General features: G+C 37.5%; 1 protein-coding gene across 1 annotated transcript; it reads right to left on the bottom strand.

Annotated features, from left to right (window-relative positions):
- Window positions 1-771: 771 nt before the first annotated feature.
- LOC115006946 (regulator of G-protein signaling 21-like) lies at window positions 772-8,377 on the bottom strand. The gene is made up of 4 exons (XM_029429579.1): window positions 8,346-8,377; window positions 4,530-4,591; window positions 1,193-1,359; window positions 772-948 (listed from the first exon to the last, which is right to left on the bottom strand). The coding sequence occupies exons 1-4, from the start codon at window positions 8,375-8,377 to the stop codon at window positions 772-774; spliced, it is 438 nt and encodes a 145-aa protein (XP_029285439.1).
- Window positions 8,378-10,265: the final 1,888 nt, after the last annotated feature.

Below are 10,265 nucleotides of genomic sequence, written 5' to 3'. Positions count from 1 at the left end.
CCAGCACCTGTAGAAGTCTCTTGGGATGTATCTTACTCTTTTTTTCCTTAATCTTCATACAGCTGCAAGACTATTAAAAATAACTTATTGAAGAGCGGGGATATGCTTTAAAGTTTCCAATATTATAACTCACCATGTATCCAAAAAAAACAAAATTACAAGGGATGTAGATCACAGGCAAAATACAGTTCTGGTAACTGATTATTCAGAAACTACATAATGAATTGTTTTTGGATTCTGTACCAGAATACATGCTGTGTGTTACATGTTACATATAATGAGATAAATATAACTGATGACTTTAAATAGTCAATGGGGTTGAGTTTAATATTGGGCAGTTGACAGTTTTTGACAGACAAAGAGCTTCATTATTGAACTCTTCAGAAACTAAATAAGCCTTTCTTGATTAGAATTAATTCAAAGGTACAAATAATAATTTGTGTGCACATTATAAACACAATAAACATTTTACTTTTGAGACTTGCCTTTCCTAACAAATGTCAACCTTTTAAAACTTGAAAGCAGCCTTTTTATTTTAATTACAGGCCTTTTTTTGTGCAATATACAGTAAAACAACCCAAATAAAAATGTACTTCAGAGCTGCTTACTACATTATTTACATCATGTTTGGCTTTGAGATCCTGTCAGTCCTCACACCGACAGCTCTGTATCTCCTTCCACTTCTGCTTCCTCTGACGGACGAGTCGGCTTCAGGTGCAGAATCAATCATTCAGCGAGGCGTCAGTACGAGCTTTTATCCTCATGTTGCTTTCATTGCTGTTCAGCTTGTTCCAGGAGCGCTTGGTACATTTCTGATTTCAGAAATCGTGGATAACTGTCGTTTTCCATCAGACTGTATATCAGTCTCTGTGCCCTGTCGAAGCAATTTGGCTCCGGCTGAGTGATATTTTCACTGATTTCTTCTCTTGTCACACAGTCAATGTTTATCTGTGTTCAGAAAACAGCAACTTTTATTTCACTCATGAGTTCTTTCTGTTTGGAGTAATTTTTTTCTTTTTACAATTTAACAGTCAACTGGATTTTGAAATAGTAAAAGAAAAACGTTGTAGCGCTGATCAACAAAGAAGGTAAAGGTGGCTTATTAAAAGTGAATGAAACTGTGGATCATTAATGCTGATTTGGAGTTACACAGGTCTGGCTTCATTCATATATCCCTTCACAAAAGCCATACCTGTCTAGGCGCATCAACTCGGACAAACTCTGCGTAGATCCTTTTAGCAGCAACCGTCGTTTCTTTCTCATTGTTAGTTTTCTTGTAGTCCTCACAGGCCAGCCAAAATAAAAGGTTCTCCTCACTGTATTCTGTCCTCAAGAAGTCCTCAAACACCAGCCGGCCTGCTGCACAGGGGGAGTACACACACTCTTTAAAACAAGGACAGTTTCATTTCAAACATTCAACTGAAGAGAAATTACAACCTGGCTATTCTGCCATAATCATTCCTTTTTTTACTTTAATTACAGGGCGTCTAGCATGCAATACACTACACAGTAATTAAAACCGTTGAATTCTACAGAGGAAGACAAAGGCAGGAAGTGGTTTTTGAAGTAGTTTTAAAGCATAAATACATATTATTCTATATTAACCCAAGCTTTGCACATTATGACTATTGTAGGTATCTATATTTTTGTAAAAAAGTGAAGTCTGTGAAGTCCCAAAAGATAGCATTTTAAAATCTTTTGTGCTCAAGTTATCATCGTGACATACAACATTTTTGTATTATTTTCTGCAAAGTTTTGCTTGTACAAGTATTCCAAGTCGGGTTCACTAAACTCTCTGAACTGCATGAACTGCATGTAAATTGCTTGTTTCATCCAGATGAACGACAGATGTTCGTGAGGACATGTTAGTGATACTTCAACATTTGCATAATCGACGCCCCTGAAATTGACATATAAGACTAACTGTGACAAAATAAGACTTCCACACAGCACTCACATCAGCAGACAAGTTCAGCTGTACCAGTAGTGCTATTAGATGACCCGTAACAATTAGAGCAGAGCAGTGCTGTACTGTGACAGTCACAGACATAAAGAGGGAATAGTTTGACGTGAAGGAAGATGTATTCAAATGAGAAGTGGTCAAGGGGGACGAGACAGTCATGCCTGTATCAAACCATAGAATATTGTAGTGCAACAGAGGATGGTACTTGACAGAGACCTGCATTAAGAGCCTGAGGCAGCTGTCAGAGAAATGTCTAAAAACTACTGGTGTACAAGTTGCTGTGCTGAAATGTGTCAACAAAAATAATAACATCTAAAAGACCTCTCAGTAAGTTGGCCAACCATGATGATGTTGATCTGCTGAACAGCATATTTATTTTGCATTAAGTCTGTTTTGTTGTATATTTTATTTTAGTTCATTTTAGTGTCATATTGTAAACTCCAAATTCGTTGAGATTAAGGCATTATGATTATTATCAGGGTCTAGAAGACCAGTTCTCATTTCCAACTCATCTCGTACAGATGATTGACCTACGTGGCAAACTATGACGGAGTAAACACATGGTTAATGATGTGAATTCACACAAAAACACTTGGTTTAGGAAAAGATTGGGGGTTGTGTAAAATAAATATGTTTTTTATGTAACGTTCTGGACACAAACAGTTCCTAGGTGAAGCTCCTCTGTTTGTTTGACTCATAAATCCTCCCCCACAACTGGCCCAATACGGACTTTCTCGCTCCTTTTACAAAGTGTGTTGCTTGTTTGTCTAATAATGACGCGGATGGGTTTACAAAGTAGTTAATTAAAGCACGTTTCGTCTCATACAGACGCTATAGCATGCTTTGTGTGTCAGGTTTTGGACGCTAAGGGCTGTTACAGAAAGTCGATATTCCACACCCTGGGAATATGACCGGGCTGGTGTGGAGAAAAATTGGTGACCGCTAAAGATTCCATTAAATTATATGTGCCATTTAAGAATAAATCAGTTTGAGCACTTCTTGCAATTGTCTTGTGCATAGTGCGTAAGAGATACTTAGTTTTGCAAAGAATATATTAGACTCTTGTTCCCGCAATATCTAAAAAAAAAGAACTTTGGAGGCTCTGTAAAGGGGTCAAAGTCACATTATAAACTTCTGGGTGAAAATTAGATTTACTGATAAAAAGAAAACTTTTTGTGAAAAATTATTCCAAATCAAGGGCCACTAACTAGCTTTTTCTGACCTTTCAAATTTAATGCAATGACCTTTAAAAGTCTATCAGCAAATGGAACTGAGACTTAGAGAATGTGTTTTTCCCATTTTGTCTCATCTTTGTATTACAGCAAGATTTTTGACCTTGTGCTTCTTACATGAGGACCTTGTTTACTGTAAACTGCTTTGATCAGGGGGAAAACAACACATGGGCGAAAAGGGGATGTAAAATCCGGTGCAAATACATTTAATTTACCTGTTTTTCTTAATAATTCTGCGTATTTTAAGAGAAAATCATAGTTAAAGGTTAAGCTGTTCTCTGTTTACTGACTTCATTGAGCTAACAAGGACTACATTGAGGAACAAACAGATGTTGTGGTGGACGTCTGGAGGCGCTTTTAACTTCAAAACCAAACCCTGCATCCCAATATGCACTGCCTCAGCATCATTTAATTGCGCACATCATATTTTTCTTGTTATCCTTCTCCATTTCCTTTGTTACGGGAGCATTCATGGAGCCGTGGTTTTCTGTAAAATACTTAGCACGTCTTCTGGGAGCGCAAACACACAGCTAACTGGAAGCACCGGTGTTATTCACACAAATTGCTTTGCATAAATCACAGCTGGTGCTTTGACAGTAATTGACAGGAAACAAAATATGTCCAGGGGGCGCTTGTTCCCGTCTACAAATCACTCCTGGCCCATATCTGAGCGTTCAATCATAACAGAGTCGACTCTTTGAAATCACACGGGATATAAAGGTATATGAATGCCATCAAACTGCAACTGCCACACTATTTATTTTTGCTATTGTTTACCGATTTGTCACTCGTGTCGCTGCATTCCTTCAAATGGAAATGGAGTAACTGGGATGCAAGACAAAATGTATCTTCTGGAGGACAGTTAATCTTCACGCAGGAGACAATGGGCTGAAATATTACAGATCAGCTGAAGTCATTTCAGTAAAGTAATGAGAGAGGAGAGACGGCAGGAAGAGAGAGAGGAAGAACCCATCTGCCACTTTAGGCATTTTCAAATAGAAGCCGGGAATATGGTCAGGTGAAAGCCATCAGTGAGTGCCAGCTTTATAAATGAATAAGAGCTGGCTGGAATCACCCTATCTACCCTGGCAGCTAAGATTAGGCCTCTTATCTCTGCCAGTGTCATCCTTCTTAAATATATCTCCAAATGGATTGGATGAACCTGAAGGAAGAATATATGCTCGATCCTTCTAAAGAAGCCCGAGGCAATTCAAGATGATACGCTGGGCCGAGCGACAGAGTAGTGCGAGCGAGGGTCACAAAAGAGGATGGAGAATTGAGAGAGCGACATTTTGACAAAAGAGTGAGAGCAATACATTCATAAGTGAGCTTACTTTTACATTCCAGAAGTTGGTCGAGTGACTCTCCCCATGCCACAACATCCTCAATAGGAGTCCTGGAAAGCAAAGAAATGTCATAAAGTTAAAGTTAAAGCCTTTTATTGTCATCATACAAAAAGTACAATGAGATTCAGAGTGCAACTCTAAATGTATATCTTGTCAAATAGGTGACTTACATACCCAGCATCTCTGACAGTGATTAGCGAGTCATGTTGTTATCTCCTTATCAGAGTAATTGATGAGTAATGTTAGAATCTGTCAAAGTTTTAGTTAATTTCCATTTCTTTATTAACTTTACAGAAATTAATTATATTGTGAATATATTTAAAAGATATCATATGTCATATTTTTTAATTTGATAAGATGAAATTAATTATAACTCACATATTGGCTCTTAATTGAGTACCAGGTATCAGATAGATAGCGTTGTCCACTGGAAGTGGGTTCCCTTCTGACCACAGTTACATGAAAAATATCATAAACGTTGCAATTAATAGTTTTCTTTCACATTAGGCTATGTTTGGTGAAGGAAGTTTTCAGTACTTCTACTAGTATTAGTAGCACTAATTTATCTTTCTCTCTTGACAATGTCGACGACAGGTTAGCGACTAGCCGATGAACATAGAAGAACATTAAACAGCTTGACGGAGACTAAAGCATTGCTAAAAGAAGAGTGAGTATGGGTCTTTAGAAGGAGATCATCTCTATAAACAGATGTCTGCATATATATATAGGCAACAGGACAATATGTTGGTATTGGTATTGGTATAGCATTCTGGTTTTTGTTTGTATTCCTATATGCTTTGGTTGAATGCGGGTAAACAGTCCGTGCAGAGAGCAAAAGAGGTGAAAAGCAAACTTGGAGCCTATCGGCTATCGTCTGACAAGGATTCACTTATGATCTTAAAACTTGCTTGTAAACGGGCTATTTCTGAAACAATCTGGCGTAGACGTAATCCCTCAACTTCAACCGATGGCCGATGGGTCCCAAGATTGAGAAGGTGAAAATATGTAAAACTGAGGTTTATAGTTTAGGGGCGGCTGTGGCTCAGGAGGTAGAATGGTCGTCCTTGTATGGTAGTGTTGTAAAGTGCTTTGAGCGATTGCAAAGATTGGAAAAGCACTATATAAATGCAGTCCATTTACCATTTAGCTTGTTCTGCTAAACAACTAATGCCACTTTAAGTAGAATTAATACCACATTGTAAAAAAAATGATACACCACAAGTAAAGGTGCTATTTTATTTCAGTAAACATACAGAAGAATATTCTGTTGAATGTACTTGACTAACTAAAAACTGTAAAACTACTCATGATGCTGGATTTCACCTAAATGCAGAACTTTATTATTACATGTAATACATCATTGAGTTATCAACAATATCAACCATTAAGCGGCATTTAATGTTGTACTTGGTTGAGGTGTAGGCCGTTAAGTACTTTATATATTGTTGAGTAGCTTAATCTGTAAAACAATATATTTTACGAGATGATCGTATGTTTGGTATGTAAAATCTGTAAAGTGAGAAGTACATGTAAAATACATGTAGTGGTGTAAAATAAAGGTAGAAGTAGAGTGTAACGTAAATACAAAATTGAAACTTAATTGTGTCATAATTATCAAATGATTAATGGTTAGAGGTAACTTTCCATAATTACACACAACTTTAATTTAAAAATGGGTCCGTGTTTCAATGGGTTTCATGGTTTACCTTGATGGTTTAATACAATTATATTATTATGTTGGAGTCACTGAAACCACTGAAGGAATTGAGTTCACTAAAATCCTATTTCTGTAAGTGTAATTGTAGCTTGTCTGCAATGAGCCTGATTTATGTCACCATAGCAGCAGCTAGCAGCCAAACTATCAGTATCCCCTTGTCATTAGTTTACTTGTTCGTAAATCCAAAATTAGATGAGAATTTAATGATCCCTGTGGGCAAACTGGGTCGTTGCAGCAGAAGCAGAGAATCAGATAATAATAAGTCAGAGCAGTGAATGTAATACAAGGAATTACAGCAAGTGAACATGCTGTAAAGTGGAGCAAATAAATAAAGAACTAGCATCTGCACTGACAGACTCACAGGCTGGACTGGATGTGAAAGAGTTATTCTTATAATCTGATGTGTGTTTACAGAGATACATGGAAGAGATTTTTTTTTTTTTTGTCACAAGGTTCCTCGAAATGTCCTGGAAAGATAGAGTTAGCAATGAGAGATATTGACTAGCCACTGCCTTATGGTGTGTTTGTGCAAATGTATATAGTTCATGCGTTTAATGTCATAATTTGGTTGCTGAATGTAGCCACCAGTAGTTGTAGCAGAACAATGCAATCATTGTTGGGGGGGAGGGGTGTTCATGATGAGAGGCCTGAACTAGTATGGTCTTCTACAGATGACTAGGAAAGCAAACATTGGTACAAATGTAATAGATGAATATGAAAAACACAATATAACTCTCTGTAGGAATGGGCTACAAACTCTGACCTACTCTTTTTCCCACTATGTAACAGATTTAAAATATTCAAAGCCGGAGAATCAGCATCCTAAATGTTTAAAGTTCCTCGGCTTTGAACAGATTGATGATACAGAGAACACGGGACTCGAACATTACCGACCTCCTACAATGGAACTCAATGACGGACTTCCTACTCGGGGTAAATCCATCCACCCTGACTTCATGTAGAAGAAGAAGTTGTCTGATGTCACATAACAATGCAAGCACACGTTATAAATGGTAAACCATCAAGTAAAAGGCAACGTAAAATGTATTTGCCTGTATTTAATTAAAATAACAAATACTATAATATAGTTAAACTTGTTTTGCATGTAAATGTATGTCAAAATATGTTGCCAACACTATTAGGTAGGTGGTTACGGAAAACAATCTCTGAAAGTTATCTTGATGGTACAAAAGTTATTCGAGAAAAAGTTAAAATGAGGAGGCTGCACTGCTGAGAGTGTCATTGTCAGGTTGGAAATTTCAACTGAGAAAATTCCTCAGAGTTTGCTGGAATGCAGCATTAGCTCAGTTGCCAGAAAACTGTCCTCCTAAATCACTGAATTCTTAAAAAGTTTGATGTCCCTCTTGATGAGACAAAAACTAATAGCTTTAAAGTAGTTCATCCAATGGAATTATTTGAAAATGCAGCTTTAACAGTGCAGCTTTGAGCTGTACTTTTAAGAGATGTGTTATCAAAAAGTCCCTCAGAAGTAAGGGACAAGGCATCAGAGGAAAGGCTATATCCTGATGCAGCGACACATTTTTTGAATTGCATCATGTAGAGCACATCCAGCTCAAAGAATTCTCACTCATCTTTGGACCTTTTTCATGTTTTCTTAGGGAGGGAAGGAAGGAAAGAAGAGAGCTTGAGGCATGTAAGAAGCACAGAAAAATACAGAAACAACTTCTAAATAAAGACCGCAGAGATCACGGCAGCCCCATCAGAAACACTTGCTCACAAACTCCCAGACAAGAGAGAACCATCCACAAAACACATCCAAGTTTTATTTTAGCAACATGCTTTTTGCCTGGGCAAGATCTGAGAAAGTCTGTCATTACAGAAGAACAAGGCAGACTGGAGGGGAAGTAAAACATTCAAAATGTTCAACAATCTCCAAACCCGTAGTGCCAGACAACCAGTGTGTCCAAAGTCTCAAAGCTTGAAGCCAATATGAAGCTCATACTTACAACATGTGTTTTCTTTTGCCAAAAAATGCTAAATTATGTTTCGTAACTGCAAGTTCTTGATCGAATATGCGCGAAACAACACACTCTGATCCTTCGCTGCTCAGGCTTCTTTTCACCTACCTGACAAACCCTACAGGTACAAGCTCATGCATGTTGAGTTCACATAAATGTCAGCTTTCAGTGATTACTTTTCTACCTCAAACTTCCTCCACCGAAAATACATTTTACATCAGCATTTTGTCAATAAAAAGCCTAATTTGTTGATTTCCATGGTTGGAAGTCTGCTTACTGAAGCCAGCGAACACACAAACCTCATGAGAGTTTAACACAAAACAAGACTTTAAGCAAATCCTTAATTTTACAATGCAAAATAGTTGGACAAAGGAAGGCTGTGACTTACCCTGCCATGATAAAAAGGCTGTAGGCCTGAACTTTTGTTTGGCTGGAATTTTGATTTTGGCTCTTGAAGATATTCATGTATCACTTTGAATGTGTGCAGCTCTGAGAAGTTTGTACATTTGTTAATGAAATGGCAAGAACACTGTTTTAGTTTACGACATGGGAATTGCAACACAGTCTAAAAGAGTAAAGGTAACAACAGTAAAATACATTTCATTCATCCAACAGTAATTCACAGGTTACTTGAAGGTTGCATTAGCTCCAGACTGCTAGTACACCTAGTTGCTAGCTTTGTTAGCAGTAAGCTCATCATAGAAAAACTAAATGATCACAAAACAGCTGTCATAAAAAGAGTACCTACAGATAAAACAAGAGCATTTGGGGAGTGGATTAAAGAAGCTTTGTTTAGCGCTGTGGTTGGAAGAAACAGAGCTTTCTATTTCAATATTAATCATAATAATACATCTGAAAAAAGACGTCCTATGGATTTGTTTAATACAAAATGTAATGTCACTTGTGACTGTGAGGATGACAATTTGAGAGATGATTAGGATAAGACATGATAGCCGATAGACTGCAATAACATACCTATGAAAATAGGTTAGAAAACGTGTCAGTGTAAAGTGTAAAGCAATATGAATTACAGAGATCCTTGATTTGACAGGAGACGTAGAAAGGCATGATTGCTGAAGACTTTTTTATTGGTTGAATGTTCTAGTTACACCTGCTGGCCATTACACATACATTTTTACATTATATTGTAAACAATAAGGTGGTGTTGGGGACTTTAAAGAGGTGTACAAGACAAGAACATCGCTATTGGACGATTCTACAAAACCCTGATTATGCTTAATGACATCGATCATTTTACATTTTTTTGTCCAACATTATTTTTATTCCCACTTTATATTATATTTGTGGTTATGGTAAGGGATAGATTGGTGATAGATTAGAAGGGTTAGGTTACTAAAACATTGGGGTAAAGTTAAGGAAAGATCAATAAAAGGGCAAAGTAATGCTGAATGCCAGACGCCAATAATCAAAACCATCCAACATGCCATCTGGAGCATCTTTACCCACTGCCTTGCTACATAATAGACACAGTACTTCATGCTTTGACACTCTGTTTTGGCAGTGGACGTATCGTGAGGTACAGAATTGTCCAATATACAGACAGATGCAATTCCTAGGTTTACTGCCCTGAACTCTACTATATAACGTTTTCCCACCACTGTCCATAAATATGGCAATGTCACCTCAGGAAATTGGACCTTTGTCACTGTTGCAACCTCACTTAATAAATCAGGTAAATAACAATAATGGAGGCATATTTTTACATACAATTCCTGACATTGAGACCTTTGAATTTATCACATATGCAGTGCTTGGCACGTATTCCAAGATTCTTCAGCATTTCACGGTTGCACTACTCACCTCTATTGCACTATATTTCCTCAACATGTTATTGGAACCTGTTTTCTTTTGCATGAACCCAGTCATCTTTACAGGAATGAGGAGACTCTTTGACCCTGTTCACACTGAACCCCCATGAGCATCATACTCTCCGGAGACAACCGATGGCAGAAAGAAGCAGATGCTCAAGTATCAGGCAGAGGTGAGATGCAATATCCTCATCTAACA

Source organism: Cottoperca gobio, chromosome 4 (assembly GCF_900634415.1).
Source record: "Cottoperca gobio chromosome 4, fCotGob3.1, whole genome shotgun sequence".
NCBI lineage: Eukaryota > Metazoa > Chordata > Actinopteri > Perciformes > Bovichtidae > Cottoperca > Cottoperca gobio.
The sequence above is the reverse complement of the archived record's forward strand: the minus strand, read 5'-3'. Positions and strand labels throughout refer to the sequence as shown.